Source organism: Pinus tabuliformis, chromosome 3_1 (genome assembly GCF_031772625.1).
Source record: "Pinus tabuliformis cultivar Carrire ecotype Pingquan chromosome 3_1, CPIR1, whole genome shotgun sequence".
Taxonomy (NCBI): Eukaryota; Viridiplantae; Streptophyta; class Pinopsida; order Pinales; family Pinaceae; genus Pinus; species Pinus tabuliformis.
In genome coordinates this window covers 369,333,241-369,351,607 of record NC_142301.1, presented here as the reverse complement: position 1 = coordinate 369,351,607, position 18,367 = coordinate 369,333,241, and the positions used below count along the sequence as shown (strand labels likewise).

Sequence of the window (18,367 nt, the reverse complement as noted above, 5' to 3'; positions counted from 1 at the left end):
GACTTCGGGTCGGTTGAGACTGGTCTAGGACGAGTGGTACGCACTCTGAGACTGACTTTGAGTCAGTGGAGGATGATATTGGTCTAGGACCAGTGGAGTTGTACTCACTATGACGCTGACTTCGGGTTGGTTGAGACTGGTCTGGGACCGGTGGTACATACTCTGAGACTGACTTTGAGTCAGTATGATACATCCTCGATCATTTCTTCTTCTTCATAATACGGACAAAAGTAGAGTAGAACAAAACAATGCAAGAGCAGAGCAGAACAGAGCAAAACAGTACCGATCAGTGCAGGGCAGAACAAGACAAAGCAGAACAGGCATAATAGAGCAGAGCAGGGCAAGGGTCAGGCTGTACAGGGCAGTGCATTTGATGGATGAATAGTAACAACCAGTAGACAGATTGCAGATGAAGTTCTCCATGGTTGAGAGGGAGTGTTAAAATTGGCAACCAGGGCAAAACTTCATGTGGGTCATCTTATTCATGGCTGATAATATTTTGATTAGATTCCTCTCGTCGAGAGGTGTAGGATTGATATAAAGATCATCCGATTCCGATAAGTATTCATGGAGATATGAATTTATTTTGATTATGGAATTATTATCAAGCCGACCTACAACTCATGTAGGCTCAGAAGCCCAACAGTCGCATCTATTCACCCACCAACGTTGTGTATAAATATAAGAGGACTTTTCCTCATTTGGACTCACTCATCTCATCACATCTCTCTCTCTCTGTCTACTACGCAGAAATGAGTCTCTTCTCTACTGCGCTGAAATGGGTCTCTCTCTCACACATGTGAAGCCGGAAACTGCTGAAACTGAAGCTGCAACTGCAGAAGTAAATATTGACTTGCGTGGCCTAGAAGATCTCCTCTTTGGAACTGCGCTGTAGGTTCATCTGGATCTCCTCTGAAAGCCGCAACTTTTGGTGGTGGAATGAAGTCAATCCGATGAACGGTTTGCAAGATATCGACTGCCCTAGTTTGAAGCCGGAAATTGTTGAAACTGAAGCTGCAACTGCAGAAGTAAAGATTGACTTGCGTGGCCTAGAAGATCTCCTCATCTGAATTGCGCTGTAGGTTCATCTGAACCTCCTCTGGAAGTCGAAACTTTTAGTGGTGGAATGAAGTCAATCCGACGATCGGTTTGTGAGATATGGTCTGCCCTAGTTTGATAATGAAGCCGCTAATGCTGATGCTGCTGATCTAGGGTTTGCTACTGCTGATATGAATCAGATTTATTGTACTATTTCTCTCTGCTGAATTATTGAAGATAAAAGAAGATTTGATCAAAGGGTTTCCCCACACATTGTGGGGTTTGTCCCTGGCTAGCCACCACATCTTTTGTCTCTTGTCTTGGCTTGTTTTCTGTCGATCGTTTAATGTTCTATCTGCACTTTACTTTATGTACATGTGATTGCTAATCGGTGGAATATAATAAGAAAAAGAAGTAAACTGTTATAAGCATAGAACATACCATATCTTAACAAGAGTTCTTAATAACCATTTGCAGATTTATAAAATTAATATTGCAGTCTCGGACCAAGCATATAGCTACAGGATTTTGACATATTATTCTGTGATTGGGATTGCTCAAGAACACCTACAACCGTCAGATCTGTGCAAATACCTTTGGATCAGTGTATCGGATAGAATCACACAACATAGAATTCGGACCTGTGACAAATTCTTTGACTCAGATATGTGAACAGAACCTCAGCTCAAACGTAGAACAATCACATGTATTGCTCATGTGCCTCAGTTTTATGGGAGAATAGTAGACATGGGCTTATCAACTTGTTTTATAACTCAGATATGCAAGACTATGGATAAGGAGACATACTTCAAGCCTCAGATCTGTGGTAGATAGACCTTAGGCTCATCAGTTCAAGACTCGTATCACTAGTTGAAGGCTTGTCATCTGGAAGCTGGTCAGACTTGTGTGAAGGCCTGGACAATGTCATTTCAGACTTAGATTGACAACAACCTATTGTAGCTCGGACTAGTATACCTTAAAGTCTCCTGTGGTAACAGGACTTGGTACAAACCTCGAATTAGTACATGAAGGCTCAGGTGTTCATGGAGGCTCGGATTTAGGAGCTCCGGATGCTTAGACTTGGTATGTCTTGTGGAGGCAGGTCGGTGATAAGTCTAGGAACAGTCACTTGAAGTAAAGCTCAGATTGCTGACCTATGTGTGGGTAAACTGCCTGTGGAAAACCAGAGTTATAGTTAAGTGAGTGCAGTTTGTGGACAATCCTCTTTTAGTCTTATATTCCACCTTGAACCTGAAGCTTGTGTGCATTTGCGTGTGGAGCAGTCTAGGAAAAGTGTGAAGTTTCGGTTGGTTTGAAGACTTAAGGACTTGTGAAGAGAAAGGAGCCTTTGAGCATTGGGATGTTCTACTTATTGTTGCAATGATTGCAATATTGTATTAAGGCATAATTGAAGGACACTTAAAGTTTTGACAGCTTGTTGAAGAACACTCTAAGAGCAGTGTGCAAGCATTCCTTGGAGAAGCCTTCATTGTCTTGGATAGTTCTTGGGGAAACTTATTTGAGACATATTAAGCCATCATTGAAGACATTTGCAAACATATTGAAGCATCCTTGAAGCAAAAATGTTGAGCTGCCCTTAGAGTTAATCTTGGAGACCATGATGCATTAGTCATCATGAAGTGACCTTGGAGAAGACAAGGTTGTTATTGATGAAGTGACTTGGAGGAGGCATTGCTGAAGATAGACAAGGCTCGTTGAAGAAGATATTGGGAGTCGTGAACAATCATCAAACTTATCCTGATGAATTGAAGCTGAGGGTTGGAGCCTCATAGAGACAAGGTGGTGCCTTGGAAGATAGGGTTGGATCCCTAGAGGATAGGAGTCCTCAAGAGACTAGGTTGGAGCCTGTACCAGAGATACAGTTGGAGCCCTAGAGGTTGGTGCCTCAAACTGACAAGGTTGGAGCCTTGGTTAGTCCAAGTCAGTGCTTGGCATAATACAAGTTGGAGCCTGGGAGATTGAAGATTGGTGTCTTCATATAGGGTTGGAGCCCTACACAAACATTGTACTTGATTTGTTGATATTAATAAAAGTATTTATTCTTATTGTTCATTTTGTGTTCTAAATATAAGTGATCTAACTAGTAAAAGTAACAATTGAAAAGAAATACTGATTCACTCTCCTCAGTATTTCCAACAACTTCATCCTTTTCCTTGAGAAGGTAGAGCCATGTCTTTCTAGAGTGATCATCAATAATTGTTACATAGTAAAGATGACTTCCAAGTGATTTGTTAAACATGGGCCCACACACATCAGAATGTATGAGGTCTAATATTTCTTTAGACCTTGTTTCAATATTTGAAAATGGTTTTCTTGTATGTTTTCCCAAAGAGCATCCCTTGCAAACTCCTTCACGATCTTCTTTGATATCGAGGATGCCATGAACTAGATGTTTAAGAATGGGAATGGCCTTGTAGTGGAGGTGACCATATTTTCTATGCCATAACTCAATGGGAGTGATTTCCATATGAACTGGGGCTTGAGGAGGTGGTGTGATGACTCTATACAAGCCTCCTTCACGAACTCTAATAGCCCTAGCTTTATCAATACTTGATTCTTTTCCCCAAACCAAGACCTTTCCATCAACAAAAGCAACTCTATCCCCTTTATCTTCTAAGCAAGAAATTGAAAGAAAATTCTTTTTCAAACCTGGAACATATAGTATGTTGTTGAGATGTAGTTTTTCTCCATTCTCCAGCTTCAAAGATGTTGACCCCATGCCTCTAACAACATAGCTTTTGTTGTCTCCAAATTCCACTACATGAGAAGATGGTTCTTTTGATAGAGTTTTTAGTTGTTTGCTTTCCCCTATCATATGCCTTGATGCTCCACTGCCAATGATCCATGCATTATCATCATTAAGTGATTCTGTAAGAGTAGCTAGGAACCCTTGACTTTTGACCTTGTTGAATAAGTAGTAGACAATCTTCTTGATCCATCTTCCTGTAGAATTGAACCCCATTCTTTTCATAGAAGGAGTAATCATTTCCTTCAAGCCAACGAAGTGATCTTCAATCTTCTTTGACCTTAACTTTGATACCATGTTGAGAAATCAATGCTAGTAGAATTAGGGTTAGATTTATCTTTTTTGATAATTACTTGTGAATTATGTTGGCTTATTTTACTTATTTGTTATATTATCTTTCATCAAACAATTACCAAATTATGTGTGCATGAAGATCACAAAAACACAAGACACAAGATGTAGGCACTCTGCCAGGCCAAAACCCCTATCTAGGGAAAAACCTAGTCAAAATATCTTCCTTCAATAGTTTTCCTTGAGACTCTTCAACCTAGACACAAACCTCCTCCTGATCCAAGATCTTTTGCTTATAGATGAGTTAAAGAATTACATGCATAAATTGTAGCTCAACACAGAAAACTTAATGTGCACATGAGAGAAGAGGAGAAACACATAAAGCATGAAAAAAGACAACAAAACTTGATAACGGAGTTCATCTGACTTGGACTATGTCTCCGGGCCCTGCTCGATCAATGGGGAGGCCTTCATTTATCAAGTGGCATGAGAAAGAAGAGTACAAGAATCAGTTACAAAATAGGAGTTTTATACCTCCATATTGAAAAATGGCTGAAAAATGTAGAACTATGATGGAGAAACAGACAACGCCATTGCGTTCGTGGCATCGAGAAATGCTGAAACCATATAACATTTGTCAAAATCTGACAAAATGAAAATTCGGCCCTCCTGCAAAATTCTGCCTCGAACTCCGTGCACTACGTTCTCTCCCTGGGCGCACTGATAAACTGTGTTTAAATAAAAAATGGGTGGCGGATTTTCCAAAGTTTCTGTTGTGGCGCGTTGGTTGAGGATCTGATTAATAGGGAGGAGGTTGGGCGGTCAAACCCCTCCTCCTCCTTTTTACATAACAAAATTCATTTATAATAAAAAATTGGTTGGGTCGGGCCCGCCATGGGTGGCCCGCACACCGTACCCCCGCTGCCATCGCTGATGCATTTGCTCTTTGGGCGTGGTTGGGTCAGTGCCCCAAGGGACGGCCCACCACCCACTATACATTTAATTACAATGCAGTGGGTTGTATGTTTTATGAGTCCCGTTTTGTGGGATGAGGGTTGTGGGGTGGCGGGGTCATGGCTGCCCAACCCATTATGGTTGTTGGTTCCGCGGGAGGGGCAAGGGGTCGTGGCTTGCCCCTCCACCAATATGATTATGCGGTTGGGGTGGCGGGGTTGGTGGCCCGCCACCCCCTTTTTTATATTTTTTTTGTTTAATAAAAACAAAATGTGCATTTCTGAAAATTCGGTTTTGGACCGAAGGAGTCATTTTAACGAGGCAACAATTTTTCTCGGAATCTGGCCGGAGTTGGATGGATTCCGTTTGCCGGAAAAAGTCCAAATTGTGCCTTCATTAATCTTGCCCAGTCATCAAAAAGTCAACCCAACTTTGACTGCCTCTATCTCCTTCATCCGGGCACGGATTGGAGTGTCGTTTGCACAGTTGGAATTAGGGCGACAAGCACTTCGATCTGATGTCAAGTTCATCATCTTTTTGCCACTTTGAATTTTGAGCTTTTTCTAGGTCACTGGTGTCTGAAGATCCACCTGGATCAATCCTCCCCATTGAGGAGCTTTTGGACCCCAAAAGCATTTACACTTAGCACACTGTTTGTGTCCTTCCAACCCACACTTTCAATCACCTACACGCAAAACTAGTACATTTTTTTTTTTTCAATCATGCACACCACACATGACTTAACAACCGTTCCTTGCCAAGAGTTTATAACACACACTCCTTGGCCAATGATTATATAAAAAGTAATCAATACCTCAACTACTAATAAAGAAAGGCCAAAATATCATCGTTGCGTTTTGAAGTGATAGGGAATACACCATCACTTTTACATTTACTTGCAACGTATGATTTACAATGGTGGCCATAACAAGCTACTACCTTAGAAAAGGACCACCGTGAATGGGATGGATTCATTTGCTGAACATGTTCACCTTTCGACTCCTCTAATGATGTTTCCAGAGCATGGAGCATCGGACATGCGGTTTGTTGGTGTCCCTCTTTGTTGCAATGGCTACAACGATTCTTTTTCCTCCAAACTTTCGGGGTTGCCTTGGGGCGCTTTCCCCTGGTGTTCCTCCGATAAGTGTTTATGGGGCCCTCACTATTGCTGGACTGTGAGGAAGGAATTTCATCGTCTGTCGTTGGCTGGTTACTAGCTATATTGGGGCTTTCTCCCATTTCCTTTCTGGCATATCCGAGTCCTGCATGACGCGGCAATTCCTTGACTTCAATGGGGTTTACGATGCCTTGACCTTTGATGCTGAGGCCCTTTCTCTGATAACCCATCTTCTTCAATAGTTTGGATCCAATCCCTGTAGTATGTTTTTCAAAAGCAGCGAATTCATCATATGGAATCGAGGAATTGCTTTTTACCTTCGGATAACGATGCTGCAGCTTTCCAAGGCCTCATCCTTGGCTTGCAATTGGCATAGTAATCTTTGTTTTTCTTCCCTTGCCTCCTATAGAAGCCTCCTTAGCTCAACATTCTCTACTTGGCTACGGTGGTTGATCTCCTAAAGTTCTTGGAGTTCTGTTGCGGGGAGTGCCCTTTTCGTTATTTCTGTTGAAATCCTTGATTCATGGTCGGAATCAAACCCCCATTTTGGACCCGAAAAGCATTTACACTTGGCACACTGTTTGTGTCCTTCCAACCCACACTTTCGATCACCTGCACGCAAAACTTGTACATTTTTTTTTTGCAATCATGCACACCACACATGACTTAACAACCCTTCCTTTCCAAGAGTTTATAGCACACACTCGTTGGCCAAGGATTACATAAAAAGTAATCAATACCTCAACTACTAATACAGAAAGGCCAAAATATCATCGTTGCATTTTGAAGTGATAGGGAATACACCATCACTTTTACATTTACTTGCAACGTATGATTTACAATGGTGGCCATAACAAGCTACTACCTTAGAAAAGGACCATCGTGAATGGGGTGGATTCATTCGCTGAACATGTTCACCTTTAGACTCCTCCAACGATGTTTCCAGAGCATGGAGCATCGGACACGCGGTTTGTTGGTGTCCCTCTTTGTTGCAATGGTTACATCAATTGTTTTTCCTCCAAACTTTCGAGGTTGTATTGGGGCGCTTTCCCCTGGTGTTCCTCCGATAAGTGTTTATGGGGCCCTCACTATCGCTGGACTGTGAGGAGGGAATTTCATCGTCTGTCGTTGGCTGGTTACTAGCTGTATTGGGTCTTTCTCCCATTTCCTTTCTGGTGTATCCGAGTCCTGCACGACGCGGCAATTCCCCAACTTCAATGGGGTTTACGATGCCATGGCCTTTGATGCTGAGGCCCTTTCCCTGATATCCCATCTTCTTCAATAGTTTGGATCCAATCCCTGTAGTATGTTTTTCAAAAGCAGCGAATTCATCATATGAAATTGAGGAATTGCTTTTTACCTCCGAATAGTGATGCTGTAGCTTTTCCAAGGCCTCATCCTTGGCTTGCAACTGGCGTAGTAATCTTTGTTTTTCTTCCCTTGCCTCCTGTAGAAGCCTCCTTAGCTCAACATTCTCTACTTGGCTATGGTGGTTGATCTCCTCAAGTTCTTGGAGTTCTGTTGTGCGGAGTGCCCTTTTCGTTATGTTTGCTAAAATCCTCGATTCATGGTCGGAATTAGAACCCCCTGCTCCAATACCACTTGATCTAAGATCTTTTGCTTATAGATGTGTTAAAGAATTACATGCATAAATTGTAGCTTAACACAAAAAACTTAATGTGCACATGAGAGAAGAGGAGAAACACATAAAGCATGAAAAAAGACAACAAAACTTGATAACGGAGTTCATCCGACTTGGACTATGTCTCCGGGCCTTGCTCGATCAATGGGGAGACCTTCATTCATTAAGTGGCATGAGAAAGAAGAGTACAAGCATTAGTTACAAAAAAGGAGTTTTATACCTCCATACTGAAAAATGGCCGAAAAATGCAAAACTCTGATGGAGAAACAAACAACTCCATTGCGTTCGTGGCGTCGAGAAATGCTGAAACCATATAAAATTTGTCAAAATCTGACAAAATGAAAATTTGGCCCTCTTGCAAAATCCTGCCTCAAACTCGTGCACTTCCTTCTCTCCCGAGGCGCACTGATGAACTGCGTTTAAATAAAAAATGGGTGGCGGGTTTTCCAAAGTTTTTGTTGTGGCGCATTGGTTGAGGATCCGATTAATAGGGAGGAGGTCGGGCGGTCAAAGCTCGCCTCCTCCTTTTTACATAACAAAATTTATTTATAATAAAAAATTGGCTAGGTTGGGCCCGCCTTGGACAGTTCGCCCACCGTACCCCGCTGCCATGGCTGTTACGTTTTCTCTTTGGGCGTGGTTGGGTCCGTGCCCCAAGGGCCGGCCCACCACCCACTATACATTTAATTACAATGCTGTGGGTTGTTTTTTTATGAGCCCCGTTCCGTGGGATGAGGGTTGTGGGGTGGCGGGGTCATGGCTACCCACCCCGTTATGGCTGTTGGTTCCGTGGGAGGGGCCGGGGGTCGTGGCCCGCCCCTCCACCAATATTATTATGCGGTTGGGGTGGCGGGGTTGGTGGCCTGCCACCCCCTTTTTTTATATTTTTTTTGTTTAATAAAAACAAAATGTGCATTTCTGAAAATTCGGTTTTGGACCGAAGGAGTCATTTTAACGAGCTGGCCAGAGTTGGCCGGATTCCGTCCGCTGGAAAAAGTCCAAATTGTGCCTTCATTAATCCTGCCCAGTCATCAAAAAGTCAACCCAACTTTCACTGCCTCTATCTCCTTCATCCGGACTCGGATTGGAGTTGCTGTTCGCACCGTTGGAATCAGGGCGATGAGCACTTTGATCTGATGTCAAGTTCATCATCTTTCTGCCACTTGAATTTTGAGCTTTTTCCAGGTCACTGGTGTCTGAAGATCCACTTGGATCACCTCCACACCAAACCAACCCCTCCTTCTTCAGTCCAACCTTCGACCTAGTAGTAACAACACTTCGACTCTAGCAACTTCTACTCTGCAACTTCCGACATCAACAACAACTTTGACTTTGACAAGGAGACTTCGATTTCCTAAATTAGCCCACACGAGAGAGAGAGAGAGAGAGAGAGAGAGAGAGAGAGAGAGAGAGAGATCCCAAACCTTCGATTTTGTCTTTCCCTGCCTTCTTGACCAAACTCGCACTCCTTTTAGCCTCCTTCACCTTCGCACATTTCCCAACTTCCAGCTTCAGATATCGAACTATGTGTGAGAGAGTGAGATGCTCCAAATGAAGTCGAACTGCCTTGTATATATAGCCTTCCAATGAGGTTGAATTGCCTTCCTTGAGGCCGACTTGATCTTCTTGAGGCCAACTTGGTGTGGAGGTTACATAATTCATTTTTGACTCAAAAATAATTCTTTTTACATCGTTCGAAAGCCCAAGAAGGGTCTCATAAAATATACAATGACTCTAATGACTCTTTATTAATCCTAGGAGTCCACAATGGGGACTTTGACTAATAAAATGATGACCCAAGCATGAAACCCATGCTTTAATAAGTCATTATAACAATAATAAAAATTCTTTTGACAAATCCATTTTTTGAAGACCAAACCTAGTTACATTTTTCAACATGTCCAACACAGGTACAACAGAGCTCTCCATAGCTCAACTGGCCACAACCCCTTTCAGGTGGGGTTGGGATTCCAACCACTATGTCCCATTGATGTGGCCATACCATTTGCATCTACTTAGGTAGATTCGACTCATGGCCAGTCCAAAATGGACAGGGCTAACAATTTCATTGAGTGCATTCAACACATTTGCCAGTAGGTTCATTACATATTAGACATAGCCAATGCTAAGTACAAGCAACATCATGATCAACATCGGGTGCCACACAGGTTCTAGGTGGGCGACAAAGTTTGATTACATTTGAAGGAGCGCCTCACTGGGTCCCACTGCAAACTTTTCCCACTCCGATATGGGTCGTACACCATCGCCAAGGCTGTAGGGGACAATGCCTTCGAGCTGAGCATTCCACCGTTCCTTGGCCTGCACCCAGTATTCAATATGGATCGACCGTGACCATACTTTCCCCCATTGTTGGACACATCTGACGTTGCTGAGCAGCTGACACCAACAAAGATCAACCCAGGCTGCATCGAACAAGCCACAACTGATAGGATCTTAGACACACAAATCAAGAACACAGATACACAGATCAAGAACACTTGCTAGCAGAGGACCCAGCTATATCGAGTTGTCAAAGCAGGCCAATTCCTTCACCAGGGAAAATGGTTCAGCAGGGACCAAATTCAACAAAACTTTCCTCACCTCATGGAGGCTTTGCATGCAATGGGCCAATTGCTTCCTAGGGGGAGGACTGAACCAGGTGGATATTGGTGGCCACCCACCTATTCCACCTAGACCTCCAGTCAGTTTCATCTGTTTCCTTGATTATAGCAGCGTTTACTATTTTTAGTTGTTTTTCGGGTCCTAAACTTCCAGAGCTGTTTTGACCCCCTAAACGATGTTGTTTTGAGGTTCACAGCATGGGCCTCTGACAAATCCTGTAGTACTTGGAGAGATATTTCCAACGAGGTATCATATGCACCAAACGAAGATCATATGACCAAGTAACAACCCGAGAAGTTGGCTGTCCAACTAACCCACGAGGCCCACAAACTCTTAGTGTTCCATCACCTAGGGTTAGGTTTTTGGTTGTTTAGGGTTTTCCCTTGTTGTTCAATAATAAAAAGGCCCTTGAGCCTCATTGTAACACAATTTAGAGGCATGTAGCCACCACATCTCTTCTCAGAGATAAGCTACCATAGCCCAAGCTATTTAGTTTCCATTCTACTTGTAAGCATCTTTCAACTCTTTGATATTAATGAAATGAAGATTTATTTTTGCTGCATTTTTGTGTTTATGCTTATATCTGTATTCTGTTGCGTTCCTGCATAAGTCCGGATCAACTACCGACCCAAATAATTTTCTGCGCACCTTCTCTGCCTATTAGTTGCTGGTGGCCAAATTTTTTAGTGGCCAATCCATCACTGCTTCTACCCACCTCCCGACTAAAATATTGTCTTCACTGAATATGATGGTTTTCAGTTTCAATAAGTTTTGTCACAATTTAATGCTCATTTATTGTTCATCCATAAATGCATATAAATTTGAACTTATAAATGAAAATACATTGAATCATTTACTTCAAATGCTGAGCAAAAGTTAGGAAAACAAACACATTAAATGACATATATTTTTGGGGCAATGCCCATGGAAAAACCCTGAAGGGAAAACCAAAAGAGAGAGTAAATATTTAGTATGAACTCACTGAAAAAAGATGAGTTTACAACAACCATTTCCAACATTAAATAATTTGCACTTATCTCAAAAACTATGCCCAAACACCACATCAAAAATTGTGCTAAACTCCTTGAAATCTATGCTCCATTTCTTGTATGGTCTATACGTCTTGTACAATCTGAAACAACAACAATAAATGCCACGATTTGTGTGCTCGATTGTCTCTATTAGTTGTATAGTTTTGTGCCTTGAAATTTGTGCAAATAATGCTTTGATTTTTGTGCAGATTTTTTGTACTAGCTATATGGTTGTACCTCGAAATCTGTGCAAATAGTGCCCTGTTTTTTGTGAAGATTAACAACTATATGGCTTGCATTAAATGTTGGAACTTTTCTTGGTCTATGTGCCACCAAATGTCCTTGGTAAATGCGTCCTCGTGGTGCACCTTCTGTCCTCTTTCTTCAACTCTTCTCCTCTCTCTCTTTTTAAAAAGGAATTGAATAATGATGGTGTCTTTCCCTAGAATCTCCTCTTATGTCTCATCATTATGAATTCACCTTAAACCTAGATCTAATGGCTTAGATTAAATCCTACACAAATAAGATCTACGATTGTGATATAATCTCTCATTATGATAACTTAAATCACTTAAGTTACTTTATGCATTAATGATGCACAAAAGACACTTTAACTTTGAAAGTTATAAAGTTAATGTTTTGAGGATCACTTTTGGACATTTTCGCACATGTTAGACACCAAGCGAATGTTGAAGACACTTGTCTGAGCTAAAAATTGCAACACTCCCTCTTAGAGAGAAAGGTATTCTTCATCACCCCCAACTTGTCTTTCAAAAACACAAACTTAACATTCATCAACAATTTCTTGAGAATGTCTGCAACATGCTCATTTGATATATATATATCGAAGCTCCACTGCCCCTCTTTGAACATAATTACGGATGAAGTGGTATTTGATCTCAATATGTTTTGACCTGTCATGAAATACCAAATTTTGCTAGAGTTTAATGCAACTTTGATTGTCATAGTAACTCGCCGTAGGCTGCAACTACTGATCAAATAATGCAACCAGTAACTTGCGAAGCCATATGGCCTCACAACTCACTTGACTAGCTGCCATATACTCTACCTCAGTACATTTCAGTGCCACTGACTTTTGTTTCCTGTTGAACCATGACACAACTGCTGAGCCCAAACTGAAACAACACCTTGAAGTGCTTTTCCTGTCCACTATACTGCCTACCCAGTCTGAGTCTATGTAACCAGTCAAACTGTTTCATCCCCTCTCACATAGTCTAGGTCAAAATCTACTGTACCCCGAAGGTACTTGAGAACATGTTTTGTTGACACCCATTGCATTTTTCTTGGCTCAACCATATATTGACTGAGAGTGTTGACAACAAAACACAAATCTGGCTTGGTGTTGACTAGATACATCAATGATCCTATTAGCTGATGATACAAGGTGGGATCCACCAACTCACCCTCAGAAGCACTCAACTTCTTCCAGTTGGTTATCATTGGTGTTGACATAGGCTTGCAATCCTCCATCTGAAATCTCTTCAAGATGTTAAGTGCATACTTCCCCTTTCCTAGAAAAATATGTCTTGGTTTTTGCCAAACCTATAATCCCAAAAAATAATGCATTAGTCTGATATCTTTCATCTCTAACTCTAATGCAAGATCTTGCTTACAACTAGCTATGCGATTCTCTGATCCTGTAATAAAGTGATCATCCACATATAGTACGTGAACAAGACGATCTCCACCAACCACTATGTAGTATAGGTTGGGATCTGCCTTAGTCTTCTTAAAACACATCTGCTGCAAGTAGGTATGAATCCTCGAGTACCAAGCTCTGAGAGTTGGTTTCGGTTCATATAAGGCCCTTTTTAACCCTCTCTCCCATGCACCTCAAAGCTCTGGGGTTGCTCAATATACACCACCTGCGTAATTCCATTTAGAAAAGTCGTCTTTACATCCATTTGATGTATCCTCGAACCCATCTTCACTGCAATGGAAATAACTGCCCTGATTGAAGTGTATCTCACAATTGATCCAAAGATCTCCTCATAGTCAACTCTCTCTATCTATGAGAACCCCTGTGTGTCACACATTGTGCAATGCTGCCATCAGCAACATACTTGATTTTGTAGAGCCATTTGGAAGTCACCACTAACTTCCCCTCAGATCTTGGCACAACCTCCCAGACATCAGTCTTCATGATGGACTTATACTCTTTGACCATGGCATCCCTCCAAACCTACTAGTATGTTGCCTCCTCAAAAATAGAAGGCTTAGACTTACTTGAGACTTAGGAGCATATTGCTCCCCCTTATCTCACTCATATGCCCTCCTAAAGGCTTGATCGTCCTCAAATTTCACATCTCGCCTAACCACTGTTTTCCTCAAAGCAGGAATATATATGTTGTAAGCCTTTGAAGTCTCGTTGTACCCAACAATATTCCCTTTTCTGATGTGGGCTCCAACTTTGTCCTCTTCTTTGAGGGGACATATGAGTAAGTCAAGCACCTAAAAATCCTCAAGTGTCCAACTTCAGGCTTTTTCCCTTTGAAAGCCTTCTTAGGAGTTTTACTCCCCAACACCTTATGAGGATTCATGTTATGGATATAAACAATTATGTTGCATGCCTTAACCTAAAGTAAAAATGGTAGGCTCTGATCATGTAACATGGCTCTGCCTCAATAATGGCCCTGTTATTTCTTAGTAATCCCATTCTGCTACGGGTTTTATGGAATTGTCAACTCTCTCCTAATGCCCTCCTTTGCACATAAATTTTTGAAGTCATTGGAGGTATACTCACCCCCATTGTCTGACCTCAACACTTGAATTTTCCACAAGATCTTTCAACTCTTGGAACTTGCTAAAGACCTGACTCTTGGTCTTGATGAAGTAAATCCAAGTCTTCTTGGAGAAGTTATCTATAAAGGTAACATAATACTCATGCCCACTCAAAGAGACTGATAAAGTTGGACCACATACATCTGAGTGTACCAAATCTAAAATCCTTGTTGCTATGCTATCACTGCTTGGAAAAACAATCTGGGTGTACTTTCCAAGTGCACACCCTTTGCACACATCGTGATGCTCTATACTTAACTTTGGTAATCACATAACAATCTCACTCGACACCCTAAGAGTTCCATGGTGGAAATGAACCATCCTCCTATGCCATAACGCACATAAATCACTATTGCTGCTAATGTGTATCAAGGTTAGTGTTGGTTGAAACATAAGCCGATATAGTTTCTCTTGTCTGATCCCATACACTTTTGTTGTTGTGACACTAGATCCCTTAGGATGAATGAATACCTGTCCATCTCGAAGCACCACCTCATACCCTTTGTATGTTTCATCAACCTAGAAACATACAATACGTCCCTCACTACCATGGGCGGTCAAAACTCCCTCTAAAAGATATTGTCCCACGCCCAACTGCCTTGACTTTGGAGTCATTTCCAAACTCCACCTCAAGATCCACACCACATTTTATAAGATCTGTAAAGTACTCACACAAACCTGTCATATGGCTGGAGGCCCCATTATCTATAGACCAAACATTGGTAGATGTTGCACTCGTGGAAAGAAACAATGAAAACTCTCTCTCAAATTGAAGGGAAAACTCATCCACTTTAGCTGAAGCTGCACCCTGTTTCTTCTTCTTCTTGTTAGGACACTGACCTGCATAGTGCCCCAACTTGTGACATGCAAAGCACTTGACCTTGTTCATGTCCTTTTTCTATTCACCTTTTGACTTAGACCCACCTTTAGGAGATTTCTTAGACGTTTTCTTGCCCTTTATTGAAAGAGCAACATTTTTCTCATCATCCCATTGCTGCTGACATGTATGGCCTGAACCAAGTGTAAGCTCCTCTTGCACGAAATTGTCCCAAAGTCTCTCCCAATTGGGCATGTTCTCCTTGGCAACAATCTCGCGCACAAAGCTATCCCATGGTTTAGAAAAATCATTCAAGGCTGTCCTAACCAACTTTGATTTCTCCACTTTTTCACCAACAATATCCACTCATCACGCACCTATGACACTTTGGTAAGGTATGATGTAACTGTATCAATTTTAGTCGTGGTGTTTCTTAACTTCTCTTTCAACACCATCTCTCTGTTTTTGTTTGAACTCTGATATAACTTGCATAAAGAATGCCACATCTCATATGCATTCTTCTTACCTATAACATGAGGAATCGCATGGTCTTTAATGGCATCATGGATAATCCTTTTGGCTTTAACATTCTTTTTGTTGTATTCAGCCAAAGGTGTTCCATTTGTAGGAACTGTGAGAGTCTTCACAACTATGTCCCACAACTCATACTCCAAAATCAATACTATCCTTTCTTTTCATGGGCTAAAATTTCCTGCCCCCTCCAATCTATCCTCAAACCTTAACCCTATGGCCATTTTCTTTAAAACCAAGAAATGTTGGATAAGGTTGTTAGTGATGTCAATCCCTAGCATTTTTGGTGTAGTTAAGCAAACCCTAATATGTCCTCGGTGTATGGATGAGGAATGTATATGTTGATATGATGAAACCCTAGATGAATGGAAGAAGTCCTAAGCATGATAAATCAAGCCCTAGCAAATTTGTGGCATGATCATAATAGGGTTGCCATGGTTGAAATGCATGATAAATGAAGCCCCAACAAATTAGTGGCATGATCATAATGGCAAATAGGGTTACCATGGTTGAAATGGTGAATACAGGTTAGTGCCTGGTGGATTCATTTGGTACATTGGTGCATAGTGCAAATATTGATAAAGCTATTGGTGCATGGAATCCATGAGATTGTAATTACAATTGGTCATTGGTAGTGAAGATCATGGGCGACATCTTAAAGAATCATGAATTCAACCTTCTGGAAAACAAACTGCTGAAGTCGGCTCCACTATTTGTAGTAATCAACGTGAAGCTCTATTGATACACAATGTAGCAATACCATGTAGCTCAAATCAGCCTACATGAGCACCCCAAGAAACATGACCATTCACAATAGTGTCCAACCACTATATATTAGCATGAAGCCTCCTCCATTGAGGCATCAAAGTAGGTCAAGAAAGCAAGAAAAACGTTCGATCTGAAGTAAGAAGTCGGAGTTCACAACTCATGAACTAGGAGCTATTCAAGGAGGCTAAATGAAGGAGCATTTGTTTTGATTTTTGATTATACCTTTTTCTGTGGTTCGTTTGGAGCAGGGTTTATATTTTTCTGTGGTGATACTCTTCTATGGTTTGATCTACACTTCAATTTTTCGCCCTTTGTGCTCAGTCCTGAGGCCAAGACAAACCTCATATTTCGGCCCCGTGGAAGGTCTGTTACAGACCTCCGTTTTCGGCCCCTTTAAAGTTGTCACAGATCTCAGGTTCAACCCCTTTCTGGCTTGGATTTAAACCTGAACACAGCTCGAAACAGAGCCTCAGTCCTGAGGCTTTCGGACCACTATCACATGCAACTCTCGGCCCTGATTTAGCACAACATTACGAGCTTTTGAAGTGTTTTGACTGTGACAGAATTAAGGGATTCTTGTAGCTAGAACCCAAGTCCTATTTTGAGTACATATTTGGGTTGGATATGATACACAAGAGCAGACCTGGAGCAGACTTGTGACCACTATTGAAGCTGCCATTTGGGTACCTTGTTAAAGATTTAAAGAAGACTCTGGTGCAGTTTTCTACTCAGTTTTTGGATTCTTTGGAGCAGAGTTGAAGTTAGTTTGAAGATGTTCTATGCAAACTAGAAGCCATCATTGGAACAAGCTTTTAGAAGATTTGAGCAGACTTGAAGTCTAGTTGGAGTAGATTTTAACCACTTGAATTATTGTGCAGAATTGAAGCAGCCTCATTGAAAACATTCTTGGAGCATCTTGAAGCCTTACTGAAGACGTCCTTGAAAGCTTGTTGGAGTCCTCTTGATGATCTATTGGACCATTCATTGAAGTTTTTCTGATGATCTTATAATAAACCTTGAAACTTCAGAACAAGTTTGTAGAAGACCTATATACAGATTGACTTCTTGACTTGGAGTTGATTTGTGGACCTGAAACAAAAATCCTATTGAAGACATTATAGTAGGGAATATTGGAGACATCATTGTAGACCATTGAAGAACTGGATAGTGCAGACATTGGAGCAGATATAGTGAGGACCTTTATTGCAAAAAATCTTTGCAGAAGATCTTGTAGCAGAGACCATTGTTGCAGACCCTTGAGGATTATAGTGCAGACCTTGGAGCAGGTCATTGAAGACATTGTTGGAGATCTTGGTGCAAACCTAGATGCAAATCTAATTGGAGACGTATAGGCCAAGTGGCGATATCTAAGACAGAAAGAAGTAACTTGAAGATTGTTTGGAACTGATGTGTTTGGAACATGAAGAACATCAGTTGGAGAGTAGATTGAAGACCTGAAGACCTAGACATCAAATTATGTACAACTTGTAGCTGTGTTGGTGCTCAGCTTGGAGATAAGAGTCCTCCATGGGTTGGTGCCCACATTCACTGAGTTGGTGCTCAGTTTGGGGGATTGGAATCTCCCGTAGGTTGGAGCCTACAAAAGGTACATGTTGGTGCCTATAGCCGTTGTTGAGGATTGGTGTCCTTATGATGTAGCCCAGGTTGGTGCCTAGAGTTGTATGTTCAGGTTGGAGCCTAGATTTGTTAAGGAGGATTGGTGTCTTCATACATTGTACTCCATTCTTATAAAAAGCTTTTGAAAATAAGTATTTGTGTTCTTTATTGTTTATTTTTATAATCATTGATGTCATTGTTTTGAAGTGAAAATTGTTGAGATACTGATTCACCCCCTCTCCTCAGTATCTCTGTGTGTTCCAAAAAGAAATGTTTTTGCTTTTCCTTGAGAACTCAGAAAAATTTTGACCTTTCCTTGAGAACTCAAATAAATTTAGACCTCTGCTTGAAAACCTAGGAAAATTTAGAC

At 41.4% G+C, this 18,367-nt stretch overlaps 1 protein-coding gene across 9 annotated transcripts in view; it reads left to right on the top strand.

The window, feature by feature from the left end:
- LOC149187244 (uncharacterized) overlaps positions 1-18,367 on the top strand; it is a 212,433-nt gene that overhangs the window by 134,145 nt on the left and 59,921 nt on the right. Inside the window, exon 3 of one of the 9 annotated variants that reach the window (XM_089411327.1) lies at positions 17,259-18,111. The exons of the other annotated variants lie outside the window; for them this stretch is intronic. Coding sequence (XP_089267453.1) covers positions 17,259-17,264 — 6 coding nt within the window. The 3' untranslated portion in view covers positions 17,265-18,111. Of the gene's footprint in view, positions 1-17,258; positions 18,112-18,367 lie in introns of those variants that run through there. 9 annotated transcript variants of the gene reach the window in all.